The 23,168-nt window shown below is 37.2% G+C and overlaps 2 protein-coding genes across 2 annotated transcripts in view; one reads left to right on the top strand and one right to left on the bottom strand.

Moving 5' to 3' along the window:
- Positions 1-246: 246 nt before the first annotated feature.
- Positions 247-10,076, bottom strand: LOC130216598 (uncharacterized). Its single transcript, XM_056448492.1, has 5 exons — positions 10,015-10,076; positions 6,286-6,603; positions 3,576-3,854; positions 3,230-3,282; positions 247-291 (listed from the first exon to the last, which is right to left on the bottom strand). The coding sequence occupies exons 1-5, from the start codon at positions 10,061-10,063 to the stop codon at positions 247-249; spliced, it is 744 nt and encodes a 247-aa protein (XP_056304467.1). The 5' UTR covers positions 10,064-10,076.
- Positions 10,077-17,040: 6,964 nt separating this feature from the next.
- Positions 17,041-23,168, top strand: part of LOC130216597 (uncharacterized) — an 11,109-nt gene continuing 4,981 nt past the window's right edge. Inside the window, exons 1-4 of the mRNA XM_056448490.1 lie at positions 17,041-17,156; positions 17,409-17,714; positions 19,705-19,758; positions 20,192-20,500. Of these exons, the coding sequence (XP_056304465.1) occupies positions 17,111-17,156; positions 17,409-17,714; positions 19,705-19,758; positions 20,192-20,500 (715 nt within the window). The 5' untranslated portion in view covers positions 17,041-17,110. The remainder of the gene's footprint in view (positions 17,157-17,408; positions 17,715-19,704; positions 19,759-20,191; positions 20,501-23,168) is intronic.

Below are 23,168 nucleotides of genomic sequence, written 5' to 3'. Positions count from 1 at the left end.
ACTATTATTTAATATAATTTACAAAAGAAAATACAATGAGCATACTTGCACAAAGAAAAACACAGCACTGAAACTGATCATTATAAAAACTCATTGTTTCAATTTAAATGACAGATTGCAAACTTAAAATAAGGCTTACACTCTGTTACAACAGACAATGTACAAACATGATTATTAAACAAACAAATAGGTGAGCAAAAACACAGACATCCTGTTTATAACGCTTCCAGTAGATGCAGTATTTTATCATCGTTTTTTAGGGACATTTTCATACACGGGGTCCTTTGATTTCTGCAAGAAAACACAATAATCATGTTGATGTGTCATTAGATGATTAACTTGTTTTCGTGTGTGTGTGTGCAAAGCTTACTCTACAAATACTAGGGGTGTAATGGATCACGGTTAATCTGTGATTTATACAGATCACAACCCATGGTTCCAATCATACTTGACCCATTGATTAGGCTAGTAATTTTTTTTTTTATTTGTAGATTAATCTTAAATTTGTAACGATCACTGAGAGATTGCCTCTCGCGTCATTAAAATCACATATATGAAAGCATTTAGTCTTTCCTATAAAATGTAATGATGACGGAAGAAGTTATGGTAAGTTATTCGGGATGTGGTGGTGGGTTTCTTAGGTTATTAAAGGTGTTTTCTGTCACTACTTGTTTAGCCTGCCTTAAAGCATTCAGTGTAAGCTGCACGATTAATCAATAAAAGATCAGGATCTCAACATTCATGCAACATAAATTAGAAATGATAGTGATTTGCATATGTTTATTAATCCTTTGCTGCATTCAAATCTGTGTTTGAAAACCGCAAAAATCAAGAAATAGATTTAGTCTTTTGAGTTAGTTATGAAGTTACAAATAACACAGAAGTACTGGGATAATAGTCAATAATTCAGATGTTTAGACCACTGATGTTTATGGTAAAGCTTAAAATCACCATGATGTGCATTTAACGGCGGCCAAAAATGAAAGTTGTAGGCAGCAATTACATAGTTTAACCAATAGGTGGCGACAACCAGCCATCAAAAATATGCCACTGAATAATTCTTCAAAAATGACACATCTAGCAAGAAAGATGAAGTTTTATGAGTGAATAACTCAGTCATTTATTGAAAATGAAACTAAAAATAAATATGAGTTGTACAAATTAAGATGTTAGATTTCTACATTTAGCATTATCGGCAACTGTAGGATTAACAGTGATTTTTTTTTTTTTTATTTTATTTTTTTTTACAATTTATTTTTAATCAGCTGAATAATTCTTCATTTTATTTTTCATGAAATGACAGGTTCTAAGTTCTGTTTGTTAAAACCAAAAGTATATTGCAGTACTGTTTTTTGTAATAAATGGAAAGCAAATTACATTTGTCTCCTCCCCTTTATGGCCGATCCGAAAAATGGTCTGATCCGTGACTAAAAACCATAATGTTTTTAAAACTACAGCATGGTGCAGCAAAAAGAAATGACATCAGTTTATCAGACTTATTTAAACTGCCAAACAAATTCTACTTTTCTTAGTTTCAGATCTAGTTCATCACAACTTTTAAAATGACAATGATTTCCTTTCTCTCAATAAGCAACACCTGAGATGCTTGTTTTGTGTGTAAAACTTAAGCAGCCAATGGCGGTTAAAGCTTCATGTTGATTGATACAATCTTGTTCCACAGAGCAGCTCACAAACAGTCCATAAGCAGTGTTTCCATCTAAAGTGTAGGAGCCATATTTCATAGTTTATTGTTCTAGGTAATTTCCATAATTTTTTGTTATATAATGTGTTCTCGCTGATTTGTTTGACATATGAGTTACTTTTTTACTGTGCATGTTTTACTATTTTAGTATGCACGTTTTTGTGGCACACTTGAGTTGTTAGTGTGATGTGCAGGAGTTGGAGAGCACAAGCTTTTGACCATAAAAGTGTAAAATTGGAGTCATAATTCATCAAGCTGGAACAAGCAACTTGTATGTAAGCAGATTGTGATGAAATAGTGGATGTCTGATGTAAAAAATAAACGAAGATACACTGAATTGGATGGACTATCGTGTCGTGGTCAAATGTAAAAGCACTAATACGCGTCAAGACTTGTAAAATGACTATAAGAAGGTTATATGTTCCCTACATGATGATTCAAATTAGACTTATGCTCATAAAGCGTTCATTCATTTATTTTCGTCCTCTTCTTGAGGCCAGGTCGCGTGGGCAGAAGCCTTAGAAGAGAATTCCAGACTTCCCTTTCCTCAGACACTTCCTCCAGCTTCTCCGGGGGGATCCCAAGGCATTCCCAGGCCAGCCGAGAGATATAGTCCATCCAGCGTGGTTCTTCCCTGAGGGTGGGACATGCCTGGAACACCTCTCTAGGTAGGCGTCCAGGAGGCATTCGAAACAGATGCCCGAGCCACCTCAGCTGACTTCTCTCGAGATCTTGTCCTTTCGGTCATGACCCAAAGCTCATGACCATAGGTGAGAGTAGGAACGTAGATTGACTGGAAAACGAGAGCTTTGCCTTTCAGCTCAGCTCTTTCTTTATCACAACAGACCGATACATCGACCGCATTACTGCTGCCACTGCACCGATCCACCTGTCAATCTGACGTTCCATTCATCCCTCACTCGTTAACTAAACCCCAAGATACTTGAACTCCACCTGGGGTAAGGACTTTCCTCCAACCTGGAGATGGCAAACCAACTTTTTCTGGTGAAGCACCATGGCCTTAGACTTGGAGGTGCTGATTCTCATCCCAGCCACGTCACACTTGACAGCAAACCGTCCCCGTGTCCATCCCTAATTTCCATCCAGTGAGTCAAAGAGGACAAAATTCTCACTTCCTGATAAACCAGCACCAAATATCAAAAAGAAAAATGGAGGTTGCAGCAGAAGGAAAAGCCACTGTGGGCCTTTTTGTATTTAATAAATGAATTCTGTACACCTAAATATGTAATTGATTGAACATGCGGTGGTTTTTGAAGGTGTGGGATGCTTTTTGACAGTGCACACTCAAGAAAGACAGTTCTGGAGGTCATAAACTGCCTTTGTTTTGGTGGATATGGAGAAAAATAACCCTGTGTATTTATACAGTAGGTAGAACTGTTAGCACAATTATCAACAAAGTATTCCTGATGTTAAAGAGTCTGCTGAGGATAATAATGACTGTCTGATGGACTCAAAACTTTAGTCATCGAGCTTTAATTCCTGCAACAACATCATGAATGATCTTACCATTTTTGGTTTACACCATGCTGAATGATTTCCGTCTTTCTCATGTGTGGCGACTGCATTAACAGAAACACAGATGTGTTCATATTAGAGTTTTTAATAATATCTTTGCTTCTGCATCTTAGTAAAGAGCAGTATATTTATACAGATTAATTTCTTGCGTCACTGACCAGTTCTATATTTTTTGCAGGCGCAGAACACAGCTACGATTAACAGTAGTCCAGCAGCGGCAGCGCAAATCAACACAATGCAAAATAAAGGTAAATCCTCATCTGTAATAGACAAAATAAGCTGTTATTGAATCTAATGTACCTTTACAAATCAGCCCAGAATATAATTAGTAGCATACCTGGACATGTCTGACAGAGTGTGTTGATGTCCAGATGTGTGGTCTGGTTGCTGATGGTGTTGTTGATCACACAGCTGTAGGTGTTGTTATCCTGATATTCCACCTCCAGAGGTAGAGAGAGACTGATGCTGAGATCAGACACACTGATGCTGGACAATACACTGTTTCCTTTGTACCAGGAGAGACTCACAGCACTCACATTCACCACTGAACACAGCACTGAACACTTTGAGAAAGATGCTGAACAGACTCTGTCAATGACAGGAGGAGACAGACGAGCTGAAAAACAGAATCAACAGATATGTACTGTGTCACTCAGAACAAAGAAAAGTAAGAGTAAAATAAATTTACCACATTCAGCAATGGAAAAGAGTGTGTGACCATTACAAGTGGGCACGTCTATTTACATGCATATCCAGCATCGCTCAGCAGCTTAAAGTGTTGGGCTTGGCGCTACAAGTGTTAAAGGGCTTGTTTGGATTGATTTTAGCACATCACTAGTGATTAGTCGCTAGTCGCTAGTGATTAGTAGATTAGTTTTTTAAATTTAATTTATTTTTTGTGACTACTTTCTTTCAGGGTGACGCAGTGGGTAGCACTGTCCCCTTACAGCAAGAAGCTTCCTGGTTCAAACCTCTGCTGGGTCAGTTGGGATTTCTGTGTGTAGTTTGCATGTTCTTAGAATTACTTATACATAATGTTCAACCAAGGTTTGTTTAATGCTTTTTTTGTCCTCAAACTGCACCTGTGTGTAGGATGATGGTCTTATGAATCTCATCTAAAGCCTTCTGCTGTGTTTTGATGTGATTATTCACTTGTTGTGAAATAAATGAAACCATTCAGCGTAGTGATATGAAGCTGTAATGCACTTGAAACTTGCCGGAACTACTTTAGCTGTGCGTTTATCTGAAAATAAAAGCACACCTTTGAATAGTCATCAGCCAATCAGAGTCGAGCATTCATCAGCCCCGTGGTACAATTCAAATTTTACCCTCACATAGCCAGATCTAAAGATTATATAGTCTCGACTACATACAGAAATGTATAAAAACAGTGTAATTTTCTATGATCTGTTGACATAATTGGCTAATTTTATGCAGAACTTGTAAAAATACATAAGTTGAGATGTTTGGATGCTCTTTTAAATGCTGTTTCATGTTTATTTTGCTATTGGGAGGACAGAGTGCAGCACATCCATTCATTTTAAACTTCAGAAAAGAGATGTACTGTGAGTATATCCAACACGATCTCACTGCAATTCGTAACTTTTTGATTCAGTGGCTACTTTGTTCATACAATTTAGTACGATTTGCTCATCCTCCAATGGCAGTTGAGTTTAGGGGCGTGCCACGCCTCCTTTTTAAAATTGTACATTGATGTATGACTGAACTTCATACAAATTAGCTACTAAACTGACAAAACGTGAAATAGTTACGTTTCCTCGTGAGATCAGGCTGGTATATCAGGACACAGAATCACACGCAGAGTGTTTTCACACCTGCCTCATTTAGTCAGTGGTGGAAAGAGTACTAAAAATCATACTTAAGTAAAAGTACCATTACTTGGCTAAAAATGTAGTGCAGGTAGAGTAAAAGTATCTGTTGTAAATATTACTTAAAGTTTGAGTAAAAAGTAAACTTTTCAACAGTACGCAAGAGTAGTTAGTATTACGATGTAAAAAGCTGATGCATTTACATGTCATTTGTGGATGTGTGTAAACGTAACATTATGTAGTGTGTTTAGTTGTTGCCCAGCAGGCACACAACATCATAAGATGTTAATATTAGGTTAGATTTAGGTTGTGACACCAAGTTAACAAAATTCAATGTCTAGCCAGCGTCTTAGAACAATATTATTTTGATGTCCAATAATGACGTCAAATGACGTTGATTTTTAGGTTGTGTTAGAAACTAACCAAAATCCAACGTCGAGCCAACACCTTAAAACAACGTCATATTGACATCAAATACTGACATATTCGTCAGGTATGGCAACCAAAATCTATCTGATAGACGTCATATTGGTCACATTCACACAACGTCAAGCTGTAACATCATTAGACGTTGATATTTGGTTGATTTTAGGTAGGCCATTGAACGTTGATGTTGGCCTGACGTTCTGACATCAACCCAATTTTCATTTACAAACAAAATGCAACGTCCCCACGACATTGGGGTACAACGTCATTCTGACGTCATGTTGACGTCTTGTGCCTGCTGGGTATCTAAGGCCATTTCGGTCATCATACAATAAACATCTGTCATCTTCTCATCGATGTCATGCATCTAAATAGTCTCTGTGCCATTGCCTTAAAGATTTTAAACATCTTGGACACTTATAATGTTTCCAAACAGTTTGCAGAAATTATATATCACCCATGTCATTATGATTTACAATTTACCTCTTTAATTCTATGTACAATTTGATTGGACGGGAATCACAGGACTGATTTTTCGAATCCCCATAGACAAGAATTAAGTAGTGATGCAGGTTGAAGGAAAGTAGTGGAGTAAAAGTACCGATACTGCAGTAAAAATGTACTCAAGAGAAAGTATAAAGTACACACTTATAAAACTATAGTAAATTACAATTCCTGAGGAAAAACTACTCCATTACAGTAACTTGAGTATTTGTAATTTACTTTACATTACTGGTTACAAGTGCACAAGTTTGACCAAAAAAACCAAATAAACCAAAAAACACTACTCACCATAAACAGAAACCTTGAATGTTTTTGTTGTCAGCTTCAATCCACTGATCTTCACTTCATAATCTCCAGCATGTTCAGTTCTGATGTTCATGATGGTCAGAGATCCAGTATTGTTGTCCAGCATCAGTCTGTCTCTGAATCTCCCGTCCGGACCATTGTATGTGGAGAAGATTTTAGCCTCACCGCTGATTTCAGCAATCAGAGAGTGTCCACCTCCATAACTCCACTGTACATCATCATCCTCATGTATTTCGGTAACACCAGTGCTTAGAGTCACAGAACCTTCCTCTAATACTGAAACCGATTGAACAAACACACCTGGAGAACAGGTTTTGTCACAGATTAATGATTTGAATTATGTTATTAATCACAGTAGTTAACTGAATAATGAGAAAAGGGAAGGAAATGAAAAGTACTATTCGTTGAAATAGGGCTGAGCAATATGACAAAAAAATATAGTTGAAACCAGAAGTTTAGAAAAGGAACATAACCATTTTTTTCTAAATGTCTGATGGTAAATCATAGTAAACGTTTACCTAACGTTTAGATAGTCCGTTAGGATTACCTAAATCATTTACATTTGCTAAATGCCAGAATAATGAGAGAATTTTTCTTTTGATTGATTTCTGGACAGTCAAAAGTTTAAATACAGTTCCTTGGTATTATTTTAGCGTTGCTTTTAAACTGTATAACTTTGGTCAAATGTTTTTGGTATCCTTCCACAAGCTTCTCACAATAGTTTGAAGGAATTTTGGCCCATTCCTCCTGACAGAATTGGTGTAACTGAGTCAGATTTGTAGGCTGTCTTGCTCGCACAAGCTTTTTCAACTCTGCCCACAAATTTTCTATAGGATTGAGGTCAGGGCTTTGTGATGGCCACTCCAAAACATTCACTCTGTTGTCCTTAAAGCACATTTTAACTAATTTGCCAGTATGCTTAGGGTCATGTTCTGTTTGGAAGACCCATTTGTGGCCAAGTTTTAATTTCCTGGCTGATGTCTTGAGATGTTGCTTCAGTATTTCTACATAATGTTCTTTCTTCATGATGCGATCAATTCTGTGAAGTGGACCAGTCCCTCCTGCAGCAAAACAGCCCCACAACATAATGCTGCTGCCTGGCCTGTGTTTCAAAAACCGTTGATCTATTGGGATTATAAAATATCCAGTTCTGTGTGCGTAAATGCTTTGTTGATGCCAGAGGTCAAAGGAGAATGGCCAGACTGGTTCCAGCTGATAGAACAGTAACTCAAATCGTTGAGCAAAATATAAACAGCTTTGTTGAAACGTTTCTGCCTGCATCACTAGATTACAAATAATTCAAGCAATGTAAAAGTATTATCATAAACAGTGTATTTTGTGACTTCACAAAATGTACAGTACACAATATGAAACGATAGACTCTTTATTTTGTCTGTACGATGTATATTATCATAATGCACAGCCCTACATTGATGCATATGTTTTATCAGCTTGTAGAGCTATATAAATACATGAAGATAAACTGACAAGATATAGTAAAAATGCTCTTTAATTCTTCTTCACACTTTATTCAGCTCTTTAAAATAAGCGATAAGTATTGAACACGTTATTTTTTTTTTCCTGGGAAGAATATTTCTAAAGGAGCTATTAAATTGGAATTAAACCAGATAAAAATACAAACATAAAAATAAAACAAAACTAAAATCCTGAAAAATGAGTTGTAATTACAATGGAATGACAGAAGGAGAAAGTTCTGAACTTCTGAACTTCATAGTAATATGTTTTCTGAGAAAATGGTGACGTGTTCGATGCTTATTTTCCCCGCTGTATGTGATGGCAGATGAATATCATCACATTTAAAGGGGTAGTTCACCCAAAAATACACAATTTACTTACTATTTACTCTCCCTCATATAGTTAAAACCTTTGTTAAGTTTGTTTCTTAAGTTAAAGACAAAAGAAGATATTTTGAAGATATCTGAAAACCTGTAACTCCATTGTAGGAAAAACAAATACTATGGAAGTCAATGATTACAGGTTTTCAGCTTTTGTGTTTAACAGGACAAAAAGACAATTGAAACAGCTTTTGAACAATTGAAGGAAGAGTAAATGTTCAGTTTTGGGTGAACTATGCCCTTAAAATAGTGTTATTAATAAAAGTCAGGCCGTATGAAAATATATTTGTGACTTATGTACTTAATATAATATAAAAGGCTTTTTGGTGATGACAGCTGAAAGACGCCTCTCATATGGAGAATGAAGTTACATGAATTGCTCAAATGTGTTTTTTTTTTCACTTGTAATGTAATGTAATGCATATTTATATATCATATGTCATGTATGGCCATACACCCGAAGTGCTTCACAAGAGACAGTGATAGATCCTATTCTGTGGATGGGGATGATTGGGAGGCCATGATGGGTAAGGGCCAATGGAGTGAATTTGGCCAGGACACTGGGGTTACACCTTTATGAGAAGTGCCATGGGATTTTTAATGACCACAGAGAGTCTGGACCACAGTTTAACGTCTCATTTGAAAGACGGGGCTTACTGACTGTATAGTGTCCTCTTCACTATACTGGGGCATTAGTACTTACACAGACTACAGGTTGAGCGCCCCCTGTTGGTTTCACTAACACCACGTCCAACAGCGATCTAGTTTTCCCATGTGGTCTCCCATCCAAGTACTGACCAGGCTTAGCTTCAGTGAGTAACCAAGTTACTTGCGCTGCAGGGTGATATGGTTGTGACTTCAACAGAGCACAAAACTCTTGATGGTTTTGTGGCTCTCGTCTGTCAAATCTGATCTTTATTTAGTATTTTCTATTGGATTCAGATCAGGTGATTGGCTGCGCCATTCTTGCTTTTCTTTATCACAGCTTGATTTTCTTTCTCTGAAAGCATTTGAGAGTCTCCTTGGCTGTGTTTTGGATCATCATCTTGCTGAAATGTCCACCCTGGTTTCATCTTTATCCTTCTGCTAATGTAGTTGTTGGACTGAAGCAGCTGATATTCATTTACACTGGGCAGAGGGTTGCTGAAGAACTACTGAGAGATTTCAACTGCTGTCTGGTCTTTCACTACATTTCTACATCTCGTTTTCTTCATGTGTTCAATACTTTTCCCCAGCATCATTTCATTTTATTACACATCATTTCATTTGTAAACTAATATTGTTTTCTTTTCATATATGAATTTCTTTGGCTGTTATAATCATCTGGTATAAATTCCAAGTCAACAGCGGCTTTAGAAATATGTTTTCTAAGAAAAATGGTGACGTGTTCGATACCTATTTTCTCCGCTGTATGTGATGGCAGATGAATATCATCACATTTAAAGGGGTAGTTCACCCCACCAAAAATAATTTACTTACTATTTACTCTCCCTCATATAGTTGTTATAGTTCATATAGTTCTCCCTCATATAGTTGTTATAGTTCATATAGTTCTCCCTCATATAGTTAATCATCATATAACCTTTTTGAGTTTGTTTCTTCAGTTAAAGACAAAAGAAGATATTTTGAAGATATCTGAAAACCTGTAACCATTGACTTCCATTGTAGGAAAAACAAAAACTATGGAAGTCAGTGGTTACAGGTTTACAGCTTTCTTTTGTCTTTAAAGAGACATTAAAGACATTCAAACAGCTTTTGAACAATTGAAGGATGAGTAAATGTTCAGTTTTGGGTGAACTTTAAACTAGTGTTAATAATCAAAATCAGGCCGTATGAAAATATATTTGTGACTTACCAATCAGATGCCCACAGGACAAGTAGAATAAACCGTTAATAAGAAACATTTTCTTCAGTTGTTTATGAAAAGTCTCATCTACAGTAAAAGACAAGGATGATCACAATCAATCTGATGAACTTCCTCCCACAACAAAAGCCTTCCTTGATCTCTCTCTTTCTCGCTATCTATCGCTCTCTCTCTCTCTCTCAAACACACACACACACACACACACACACACACACGCACACACACACTTCTGATGATATATAACTACTCTAACTCATAAAGATTTAACTGTTAACACAGGATAGCATTCTTTATCAAATGGTCAATATTTATGTAATAAACAACATTAATAATTCCTGCTAGAATTGTTCTTCTCTGTTATATAAATCAAAAGATATCAAAGTTAAAAAATATTAAATAGTGTGAATATTGAATTAATCAGCCAAACTTTCAAGATTAAATAAATCTTATGGAATTTTTTAATCATTAAAAATAAAACACCATTGACCACGTTACTGAAGTGTGGCATGAGCAGCTCAGTTTCTGTGTCAACCTAAATGCTGTGGTTGTTTTTCTTCGGAAATCTGATTTGATCAATTGGGTGGACAAATATCTTTCATCTGTGTACGTAGGGCTTCCTCTGGTGCTGTATGAACCTCCTCCACTTCCCTTATCAGTGGTGTAAAGTAACAAATTACAAATACACAAATGACTGTAGTTGAGTAGTTTTTCTGAGGAAATGTAATTTACTAAGTAGTTTTAATAATGTGTGCTTTTGCTTTCTCTTGAGTACATTTTTACTGCAGTATTGGTACTTTTACTCCACTACTTTCCTTCAGCCTGCATCATTACTTTATTTTTTCTTGTCTATGGGGATTAGAAAAATCAGTCCTGTGATTCCCATCCAATCAAATTACACATAGAAGGTAAATCGCATCATAATAAACTCCCTCAAGACATGGGTGATTTATACCTGCAGCAAACTGTTTGGAAGCATTAAGCGTCTAAGAAGATGTCCAAAATCTTTACACACAGAGACCCAGAGACTGTTTAGATGCATGTCACTGATGAGAAGATGACGGATGTTTACTGTATGAAGACCGAAAGGTCTTAAACACCCAGCAGGCACAAGACATCAACATGACGTCAGATTGACGTTGTACCCAAACCTCGAAGGGACATTGCATTTTGTTTGTTAATGAAAATTGGATTGATGTCAGAACTTTAGGTCAACGTCATCGTCTAACGTCCAAAGTAAAATCAACTAAATGTCAGCGTCTAATGATGTTACAGCTTGATGTTGTGTGGACGTTACCAGTATGACATCTATCAGACGTTGGATTTTGGTTGCCATACCTGACGATTCAGTATTTAATATTAATATGATGTTGGTTTAAGATGTTGGCTCAAAGTTGGATTTTGGTCAGTTTCTAACACAACCTAAAATTAACCAAATATCAACGTCATTTGACGTCATTATCGGACATCATAATAACATTGTTCTTAGATGTTGGCTAGACATTGAATTTTATTCACCTGACATCACAAGCTAAATCTAACCTAATATTAACATCTTATGATGTTGTGTGCAGGACTGGACTGGACTGGGACAAAAAAATCGGCCCTGGCATTTTGGAACAGAGCGGCCCACTATATTCAATCAGAATGCTTCCCATCTGTGCACGTCCTTGAATAGGTTTACCAACTCCCATTCGTTTATATCAGGGGTTCAGAAACTTTTCAGCCCGTGACCCCCAAAATAATAATGCCAATGACTTCCGACTCCCAATATCTTCTGAGGTGGTTATAAATACAGAAACTTTGCATGCAATGGCGCACACACACCAATAGACCCAAGTCTGTTCTTTGTTGAATTTTTTTATGTATGTCAATGCTGTACATGTGCCAGAAAGTCTAACCTGGTGTTATAAAATCAATCTACTGCATCTGGCGCTATTGCTGTGTCTTTAATATAATGTAATCACCCCAGGGGTCGCAATCCAATAGACCTAGAAACTATAAGCTACTATAGTAAATATATAGTAACTACAAACAACCAATTTTTTACTTTTCAGTAGGTTATGGATAAAATATGGTAATTCTTATGGTTTAATAAAAATAAATAGATTTTTCTAAATGACCAGGCGACCCACAATCCCCCCCCCCCCCCCCCCCCGTTCATTGTCCTGCGACCCCCACTTTGAGAACCACTAATTTATATAGACAAATAGGTAACTAGATAGAATAAACACAACCATATTGATCTGTGCAACAACAGTTGTCAATCTGCTGCGCGCAGATGCCTGTTCAAAAGGCAAATGCCTGTTCAACTTCTGCTCTCCATACGTGGGCGTGGGGTAAGAAACAGGCGTGACACTCAACTATTTTGACAAATACACACCGACGTTGCACGCTTACGCAGAGCCCAAAATAGAAGTTTGTGATTGGGTCAGCCCAATGTCAACAAAGAAAAGAACAAATGGGCTGCAGATTATGTCACATGGGCCGGTCTGCCAGAAAAAGAAACATCTTACTTTCAGAGCATCGCAGATCAAAGCATCGTCAATTAATTAGGCAGAAAAACATGACAGTCTGCCAAGTGTTTTATGGGCCAATCAGATCATAAGAAGATGATCAGTCCGGCCCAAAAAGTACGTCGGCCCTGCGGGAGACTGTCCAGTCTGCCAGATGGCCAGTCCGCCCCTGGTGGTGTGCCTGATGGGCAATATCTAAACGCACTACAGAATGTTATGTTTGCACACATCCACAAATGACATATAAATGCATCAGCTTTTAACAGTTTTAATACTCACTACTCTTGAGTACTTTTAAAATGTCTACGTTTTACTCATACTTTGAGTAATATTTACAACAGATACTTTTACTCTACTTGCACTACATTTTTAGGCAAGTAATGGTACTTTTACTTAAGTATGATTTTTCAGTACTCTTTCCACCACTGCCCTCATACACAAATGGGCTCTTACACATCATTATTATTCATTATGGTCTTGTATTAAAAACGTTAATTCGCCCCAAAAGTACGTTTACTAACTATTTACTTACCTTCAAGTGGTTAAATAAAAGCTTTTTCACTTCTGAATATCAACTCACTGTGCTCAGCATGTTTCTGCAGACCACTAGCAACATAACCAGGGCTTTTAATACTGTAAACCACAACGGATGTGTTAATTATTTGGTTTCATTTTCAACACGGTTGTCATTTTTTTATAATGCGAAAGATATATTTTATAATATGCTAATATTTATACCTGTTTACTTGGAGAGATGAAGTCAGAGTCTTTTAGATTGCAAATAAAGGCACTAAGCCCAAAACAGCCACTTTTTTTGCTGACTAGTGCACAGCAAGTGCGCTTAATAAAAAGACCACACATTAACAGAAATGTAATAATTTAGCCAGTTCAGCAGCAACATTGGCTAATTTAATGTCATGGTGTGTACTATTACCATCATGTGGTGAGAATATGAAATGAATTCAGCAAAAAACAAAACAGATTCTTCATGAACTTTTTAAAGATATATTAATTTTAATGAATAAAAGTAGTCATCAAAGTGCTTAACAAAAATAGTGCTTAACTGTTTAGTCATTAAAAAAAGTGAAACCACAAAAAGAAATAAAGAATATTCGTTTTTATTTTGTTTTGTATTATCAAGACTTGTTAATACTAAAAAAGATAAATAATTTTTGCTTCCAGATGTTACATTTTAACATCAAAATGCTAAACCTTTTCTTGAATAGAGACGTATCCATGCAGTCTGTGCAGCATACCTGTCCAGCAACTCTCCCGTTTTTTTAACAGTTCTATCCCGCTATCATCCGGTAAAAGTATATTCCCATTTTTCTCTCGTATTTTCAATCTTTCTATGAAGGGAGGCCATTAAGAGCCAATTCTCCCTATATGCAAACTATACTGCCAAACCACCAGGGGACACCCCTTGTTCTTAATTGCAAATCTGTTCTGTGCTTTCATTTTATATGGGCATAAAAACACTTTGAAATAAATATAAAAATGGCAGAATTCCATTCCTTTCCATTACATCCCTTCCTTGCCCCTCCTACACTGTAAAAGATAAATCCGTAAAATTTACGGTAAAAAAACTGCAGCTGAGGTTGCCAGTACTTTTCTGTTAAAAATACAGTACAAACCGTAAGTAATTTCTCATTTTTACGGTAAACTACTGTATTTCATTGATTTATAAAAGGTAAAATGTCTGTATTTTGAATTACCAACATCTACACATCTTTTGTTACACAGTTAGACAAGTTAACACAGCCATATGCAGGTGGTGATGAGGAAGTTACGTAATGAACTAAAGCTCATCACAAATAACTTTTCCCACAAGCAGTAAAGTGTATCAGTGTATTCACCTTATTCTCTGCGTACGAGTGGGCGCAGCCATTTGAATCATTTTGGCTCAAGACTTCCGGTCTCATTTACTTCCATTCATTTTTAAACGTTAAAAACAGCTCGTTTTGCTGCTTGGTGTTGCAAACTGATATTTTTTTTATTATATTATTCTACTTTGTCTGTATTGTCGTGCAAACACTTGTTTGTGGAGTAAGTAGTTTGACCGTTTTCTGCTGTTTATTGTTCCTAGTCATTTCTCCCGTAGGCAGCTGAATCTGAAGTTCTAAAACAATCGCAAAAAAGCGCACACTTCCGCATTGAAGAATAAGGTCAATAGAAGGTGCTCAGTGTCATTCACTCAGCTACTAAACACCAGAATGATAACACACATGAAATTAAAGTCATGAAATAAACATCGTTTATCAACATTAGATGTAAAATAAATCTCTAATGTACACAACTGATGGGGAAACAACTAAAAAGATCCATAGTAATGTCAACAAAATGCAAAAAAGTGATAAATACAGGGAATTCTGGGAAAGTCAATTCCCCGCTGTATATATTAAGGAAACATGCTGTTAACCAGGTTACAGATTTTTACTGTAGCATTTTTACAGTTTTTTTACCGTTGAAATCACGGCCATTTTTTATAGTGTATGCAATCAGTCATATAGTGGTGCGTGACTGTCAGACGTGCTCCATAGTGATAAATAGACACTGTTTCCCAAACGGATTCTGTACACAACATTTGAAGCGGAGTGAAAGTCTGGGTTTTGATTGCGTGTTTGAACGGTTTGAACACACTTATACCTTTATGTGTCGACCTTCACGTTTTTCCCAGATTCTCCTGTATTTTACAATTCTGTCCTGCTATCATCCTGTAAAGGTATTTTCCTGTATTTCTCCAACATTTTTAATCTTTCTATGAAGGGTGGCAATAAACATTCAAGAGCTGATTCTCCCTATACGCAACGCATACTGCTGAACCACCAGGAGATGCCCCTTGCTCTTAAATGTGAGTCTGTTCTGTGCTTTCGATTTTTTTTTTTTTAGGCATGAAAACACTTTGGCTGCATCCGAAACCGCATACTTCCATACTATATAGTACGCTAAAATCAGTATGCAAGCCGAGTAGTATGTCAGAATTTAAAGAATTCAAAAATCAGTATGCGAGAAGTACCCGGATGACCTACTACTTCCAGCGAGATTCTGAAGTGCGCATCCCATGATTCCCAGCGAAAGAATTCATGAATGGGAGTGAAAGCGGGTAGGTCACGTGACTATGACAAAATGGCAGATGTAGTATATCTGAATTCCTTTTATACTACTCGCATTCATACTGTATACAACGTACTTTTCTAATAGCCGGGTAGTACTTTTAAATTCAAATGCAGTAACTACTGGGTAGTTTCGGAGGCAGCCTCTGAAATAAATATGAAATCGGCGCGATTCCCTTCCTTTTTATTATAGGAACTGTTGCTACTTGTAAGCAATTTTCAAAACAGTCATATAGCGGTGCATGACTGTCAGACAAGCTCCATAGTGATAAATAGACGCTGTTTGCCAAACTGATTCTCTACACGCGATTTGAAGTGGAGCGAAAGTCTGGGTTTTGGGTGCATGTTTAAACAGACAAATACACATAATTAATAAAAATAACATTGAAAGATGTTGATCTTAGTGGGGTTTTTTCAAACACAACTGATTTTGTCCTAAATGAGCATAAAAAAAATCGAATGCTTTCATTATAATGTTATAATATTTTAAGTGACACCTCTGTTATTTAATGTAATCAAGCGAAAAATCCAAATAAATGAGATTCGTTAGTTGCTCTTTAATCAGAATGTGTAAATTATACAGTGAAGAAAAAATTAATGAGATTTGATACCTTAATTCTATTTCATTATAATAGCTATTCATTTTAATTGTTAAAACTGTTTGCTAATTTAATTGCAGGTTTTTTTTTAATGTGTACTATTTTTTTGTTGTAAATAATAATAATAATAAAACATAACACTGACCGTTTAACTGTTCATTTACAATGAAACAGCTCCAGATGAACATATTTAGTTATTTTAATATAATATTTAATATAATATTAATTTGGCGGTGGCATATCTCTTATTTTCACATCCCAATGTTGCAGGTATGACATACAGAAGCCAAAAATATCTGGATCTTGACTTGCATAAACAAGCTGAGACACGCAACATCAGACCTTCAATATCAGACAGGAATGCGCTCAGTGGAACAAGTGACGTCATTGTGAGGAATCCGGTTAGGGGCGGGGTTAGGTGTGAAAAAAGTTACATTTTTAAAGTACTTTCAATACTTTAGGGGTGACATGGAGGCTCAGTGGTTAGCACTGTCCCCTCACAGCAAGAAGGTCACTGGTTCGAGTCCCGGCTGGGCCAGTTGGCATTTCTGTGTGGAGTTTGCATCTTTTTCTCGTGTTGGTGTGGGTTTCCTTCGGGTGCTCCGGTTTCCCCCACTGTCCAAAGACATGCGGTATAGGTGAATTGAGTAAACTAAATTAGCCGATTGGCCGTAGTGAATGTGAATGAATAATACTGTAGGTCACATGTCGTTTGGCACAACATAGGAAGTCAAAACCAGATTTACTGGTTCTAGAGTACTACAGCTTCTCCTCCTCCTTCTGAAACATTTAATGTATTACCACTAGCACGCTCAGCTTTAAAAAAAAAAACACTTGCTTTGATCTGCATACCCCACACAACATGAAAATCTATGTTTTGCTCGCCTTGTGTGTATTCTGCCTTTGCGGTAAGATACTTTCTCTTGTTGTATACTACAAATTATCATCATTATTAAGCAGAAATGAAAAGAATGCGGTGTTAAAATAAATGAATGGTCTTTTAGTTAGCATATGGTACCTGATGAATCCAGGCATAATTACAATCTTACATTAATACATTATAATTATAATCTTATTGAACTGTTGTTTATGTTTTGTAGAAGTTTGTCGCATTTGATTTGAAGTGTTTTATGATCAGCTCTTCATTTTTTTCTTCCCAGGTGTGTCTGGCGTATCGGTGTTAGCGCGGGAGGGAGAGTCTGTCACTTTACCTGTAGAGCATACAAAATCCCAAGATGACAGAATAAAGTGGTATTTTAATGACGAGCGCATCGCTGAAATCTTCGGAAACCAGAGTAAGATCTGTGCAGATGTTAAGTGTAAAGAGACATTCACGGACAGGCTGAAGCTGGACAATGAAACTGGATTTTTAACAATCACGAACTCCAGAACCACAGACTCTGGAGTTTATAAACTACTGATCATGATCCAGAACACTGAAGAAACCTTCAACGTTACGATTTGTGGTGAGTTGTTATTATTTAGCTGTGGTTGAAAGGGTTTGTTCGGTAGCTGCAGTTACATGTAAAACTATTTATCTTCCTGTAACATGAATTTGTGAGTTGCATGTATACTCGATTATGATTTCATCTTGTGAAAGTGGAGCCGCAATTTAAGTTTCAAGAGTTCGCACTTAGATATTGCTTGAAAATAATAGCAGGTTTGGCTTGCTGTCCCGGGACAGAACCCTGAGCTCGGAGATAATTGAGCTAAGGGGTCCTCCCTGTTCGATGAGCATGCAAGGGGAGTTTGAGATCAGGTAGTTCTCGAGAGCTCCCCCTGTTAAAAGAGAGAAGGGGAAAATGGGGTCGATGGGAGGTTTCTTTGGAAAACGTAGATAAGGGAGCCAGGCTACTTATAGTGGATTTGGATCAATCTGATTGACTAACTAATGATTATAGCAACACAGGCTCATTCTGAAAACGTAGTCCCATGAACATTTCTGGAGACCGCGAATTATGTAGCCGGAGGTACGTGTTTTTAAGTAAATACTACGAGGTGGTATGACGCCGTTCCTTTTGGTGCTTACCGGCTGACCGCTTACCTCCGTGTGGAGGGCTTTCCCACTGCAACCAGTTTGTCCCGTTAGCTCGGTGTGTACGTCGGCGGACTTGAGATGCAGAGAGGAGTTGACCACGACGATGACCGGTTCCAGTCCGGGGAAGAGCGGTTCCAGAAATCAGGTAAGACTAAAACAGAATCCAAAAAACAAAATGAACGAGTGAACAACAGAGTGAGAATGTGGTAAAATCTAAAAACGTGGTCCGAAAATCAAACGAGGCCTTTTCCTTTTCTGGATGGCTTTTGTAAACCATCGGTTGGGTTTTGGGAAGTAAGCGGGTGGGCGGGTCAATTGGTAAATTTGGTTGGGTTTAGGGAAGGAGGAGGGTGGGTCAGTCAATTAGCCGGACGCCCAGTCAATCATTCAGTCGTTCAGATATTCGACAGCGGCCTCTGGTGCCGCCAGCATGGTCATGAACGTCCTCCTCTCGAAATTAGTTTGTGAAACTTCACAAAGTTTTATAAACTAATTTCGAAAGGAGCATGTGATATGATTGATCATGGCTGGTCTCTCATCCGTAATCTGCAATAATCCAATCAGATTGATCCAAGCCTACAATTAATAGAGCGATTTCACCTTACTGCTTTATCTTTGTTTTGGAAGAACACCCCTCCCCCCCTCCACCCCATCTCCTTATTTTTCTCATTTTACCAAGCTCATAAGACCTACCTGATCTCTGACCCCTTACATGGACCAGGCAGAAGCCCTTGACTTAATTATCTCCAAGCTCAGGGTTCCCGCCTGGCAAATCTGCTAATAGCATCAAGCGATATCTTAAGGCTGAGTTATACTTCTGTATCAAGCGCACATGTATGCTCCGTCGCGGCCTGTGCGTGGACGCACTGCCCTTGCCATGGCCGTCGCCGAAGCTGATGCACAACGCTCAAAAAAATTTAACTACACATTGCAACGACACGTAGAGCAAGCTCTGTGATTGGTCGGCTTGGTATCGCTGATGAATGTGGCCAGGACCCAGAGCCCTGGGACCACGTTGGAGTGAGTGTTTACAAGTGTGGAGTCCCATAAAGGAGCTCTAAATAGAAAGTTTTGTTTTGTGGTTACCTCATGATTAAAGTTATTGCCCGTCCGCTGGTTCCTGCCTCTGAATGAGTGAGTTTTAGCTTCTTGAAGATTAAGGCAGCGTTCAGAAAAAACAAAACACCAGTGAAGAAACTTGACACAGAGGAACATAAAAGCCTATTATTGCAGCGTAACACAAGTAATGCGCAGAAGTATAAATACACGACAACACGCAAGGCATGCGACACGGGTCACGTTGATCACTCGATGCAGAAGTATAAACCAGGCTCAAGTGTGAACTCTTGAAGTCATTTAAATTGGTGAACTTTTCATTTTGACATTGACTCATGAGTTTGTTTCATGTGTTCTTGCAGCTGAAATTGATCGAATTGAGGAAAAGGAGTCAGTGCCTGTCAAAAATGAGAAATGTGAGTATCACATTTGTTGCTTAGTATTCGACTCAATTCTATAGTGCTTTTTACAATGTAGATTCTTGCTTCCCATCCTAAATAGTATTCGAAAATCGAATTAGTGTCCCAAACTTTAGTGTTGAAAAGAGTATGCCAAAGATTCCCAAATGGTTTACTATTTCTGGTAAAAATTTGAAGTGTAGAACCGTCCATACTCTAACCGCTAATATTGCCCACAATACATTGCGTGTTGGACATAAATTTAATTAAAACTACAAACTATGGTAAAAAGTGTAAATAAACTACAAATATGGCGGATGCGTGAGATCAACTGTCAAGTAGAGAGGCTTTGGTAAAGTTGTTTGAATGACTATCTTTATCTTTATCTACAGCACTCTCAGCACAGTTAACTTCATTTATAGTGACCTTTAATGGTTCGTTTCTTCTTCAGGTGAATTTGAACCCGATGAAAACAAAGTGTTCGGGATGGAGGGAGATTTGGTCATTCTACACAACAACGGTGGAATAAACCAGCAAGACCGAATTAAATGGTATTTTGATGGCGTCTGCATAGCTGAATTCTTTAATGATCAACATAAAAACTGTACAGATGAAGGGAATCCTGAGAGATTCGGAAACAGATTGAACGTGAACAGACGCACTGGTGATCTCAGCATCACAAACACCAGACCTACAGACACTGGAGTTTATAAGATGATCAGCCGTAATTGTTTCAAGACCTTCCATGTTACTGTCAGTGGTGAGTCATTTACAATTGTCTTTCAATTCCTTAATGGTGAGTCATTACATCATCTGATGTGCATAAGCATTAAATATTCCATGTCACACTGTGGCCAGGTCCACGGTAATACATTTTTGTTTAAAAACACATATTTTTCTTCCCTTTTTTGCCTTCCACCTACCGTGAGGCAGCATTTTTAGAAAATGAGATTGTCTTTTTGATAACATTGTCCAAAGTGGATAAATTTGAAGACGCCAATTTCACGTTGCAGTGTGGACTGTGAAAACAGAGGCTGTCAAAAAAGATAATGCATTTTAGTCATGAGCTAATATGCTGGACGGCATTGTAAAGCAGATGTTTTAAATGCTGTTAGCTTTATTAAAGATTAAAGTCAGTTTGTATATGCTCCGGCTTCTCTTTAAAGGACAGGAAAGTTTACTGGGAGCTTTTGTTCAGCAGTGGAAGCGGACCACAGTTGCTACACTTTGCTGCAATGTTTCAAAGAGACAGAAAGTAAATAAATATTAGCCAGATAAGACACTGAAAAAAATGTTAAAAGGGCCATTTGGGGCCCCCCTCCTCCTTCCTCTGGCCCACAACTGACATCAAAAGTTTTGGCCCCCAAAACATACATTTTTATATATTGACTCACTATTATTGTTGTGCAGTCGCATATAGCCAGAGCTTAATTTGTGCTGGAACACGCCAGATCCGGATCTGGCACCTCTGAAATCTGATCCGACACCTCATTTTACCGATTCCCCTACTCACCCGCCCTACTCCCCCAGTCGCTGTTCACTTTCAGTTTGTTTCGTGACTCCCCAACTTTCTTAACTTTCGTCCGCGACAACCAACCCCCGCCCCGGCTCTTAACTTACATCCGCGACACCGCTCTCCCATCCAACGGCCTGCTATCCACCGAACCCTACACCCCCACTCTTCACTTTTCACTTTGATGCACGACACCTCTACATCCTCGGGTAGTATGCCAGATTCTATCTGTTCTGGGACCTCGCTATTCACAAATTTAGCACTGCACACAGCCACTTGTGGTTTTGACCCTCCACCTACTGGACATTTAAAGTACTGCACTATATGTTCAGGTTACTTTCGGTTTCTCTCAGCGTGCGGTCGAAAGTAACACACATGCAGATTATTTCTAGGGCTGATTTAAACGTTGAAATATATGTTCATAAATGCTTTATTTTTATTAAAGCTCTATTTCTGAAAATATTCACTGGTCATTTGATTACAATCAGTTTTATACCACCTGCATTGTGTTGTACAAACACATCTCCATGGCTTACATGTTATGATGGTGGTGTAAATATGATTACTTTGCCAATATTCGATTCAAATGGTCTCGTTTTATTAAAAAAAAAGATTTTCTTCATATGCATATTAAGATTTGTATAAATAATGTGCATTATTAAAATTTGACTGCTGGCTGAATTGAACATGTTAAAGTAAATGTGAATATATATATATATATATATATATATATATATATATATATATATATATATATATATGTATATATGTATATGTTGTAATTTTACAAAAAAAGAAAGATACTGAGAAGAACAATTGCCAATAAAGTCACTAAAGTTACCCAAATTGCTTTCTTATGCTATCTGTTAAACTTTTGGTTAAGCAACAATTGATTGGGGCAGAATAATAATAATTATTATGCCTATTATTAATTTGTAGTATTTTCATAGCAATTTAAACTACCCCTTTAATATGTACAATAAGAAACAAAAAGAAGGAGCTTTGACTGCATATACTCTGGGGAAGAATGTCTGAGTGCATCAATTACATCAGGTTTTCACTTTTTTAGTTGCGCTTAAATGTTAGAGCGGCCCTCCTATGAATTGTCAGTTGCTGAAATGGCCCCCCACCAATTTGAGTTTGAGACCCCTTAGCTAGATGATACTTTTAAATGTCAGTTGTTGGTATTGTTAACGTTACGTTGTCTATTGCTATATGTAGATTAAGTCCAATTGGGACTTAAGTGCAGCTTGACTCTCAGACGAATTTCCTGTAAATAACAATAGAGTATAAGTCAAATTCTAAAAGCAAATCACATGTAAACGTGTTGTCAGAGAAGGAGAATATTTGAAAAAGATTTAAACTCATTATTTTAAGGTGACATGGTGTTTTTAGATTGTTCCAGCATGGAAATCTATTCTTGTAGAGCTTAAAAATACTTTAAGCTGACGCGCAACTTGAGTAAAACAAATTTGTAAATGATCATAAATGGAAAGTGTCAGCATACCGAAATATAAACTGCATGTCTGCATGTTTGTGCGTAATGGCACTATAATTTACCAGAGTCACTTCCTGGAGTCATTCTGGAATGCATGCACACATGCTTCTGTAACTTAAGTAAATTGAAAAGAAACATATAAGATTTTAGGCGTCGCTCTTTTAGAGAAATTAGCTTAGTTTGTCAATATTAATGATTAATAATAACAAGTTATTATTAATCATTAATATTATTATTATTAATATTATTATTATTATAAGAATATATATATATATAACACTGTTTTGGTGTTTTTTTTTAATGTATTGTAAAAATCCTACATATTGTGCCTTTTACACCTGATTTGTGGGAACTAAGAATAAATAATATCTGAGTCGAGTTCGAAAAACATCATCAAAGTAGCCGTCTTTCCCATAT

The sequence above is a fragment of the Danio aesculapii genome, chromosome 22 (genome assembly GCF_903798145.1).
Source record: "Danio aesculapii chromosome 22, fDanAes4.1, whole genome shotgun sequence".
NCBI lineage: Eukaryota > Metazoa > Chordata > Actinopteri > Cypriniformes > Danionidae > Danio > Danio aesculapii.
This window is presented reverse-complemented; position numbering and strand designations above follow the sequence as displayed.

Excerpts from the sequence above, each read along its gene's own strand:
- LOC130216598 (XM_056448492.1), bottom strand. The coding sequence starts at position 10,063 with ATGTTTCTTATTAACGGTTTATTCTACTTGTCCTGTGGGCATCTGATT. Across the intron at positions 6,604-10,014 it reads GTCCTGTGGGCATCTGATTG|GTGTGTTTGTTCAATCGGTT; the intron begins GTAAGTCACAAA and ends CCTGTTCTCCAG. Across the intron at positions 3,283-3,575 it reads ACTCTGTCAGACATGTCCAG|TCGCCACACATGAGAAAGAC; the intron begins GTATGCTACTAA and ends CTGTTAATGCAG.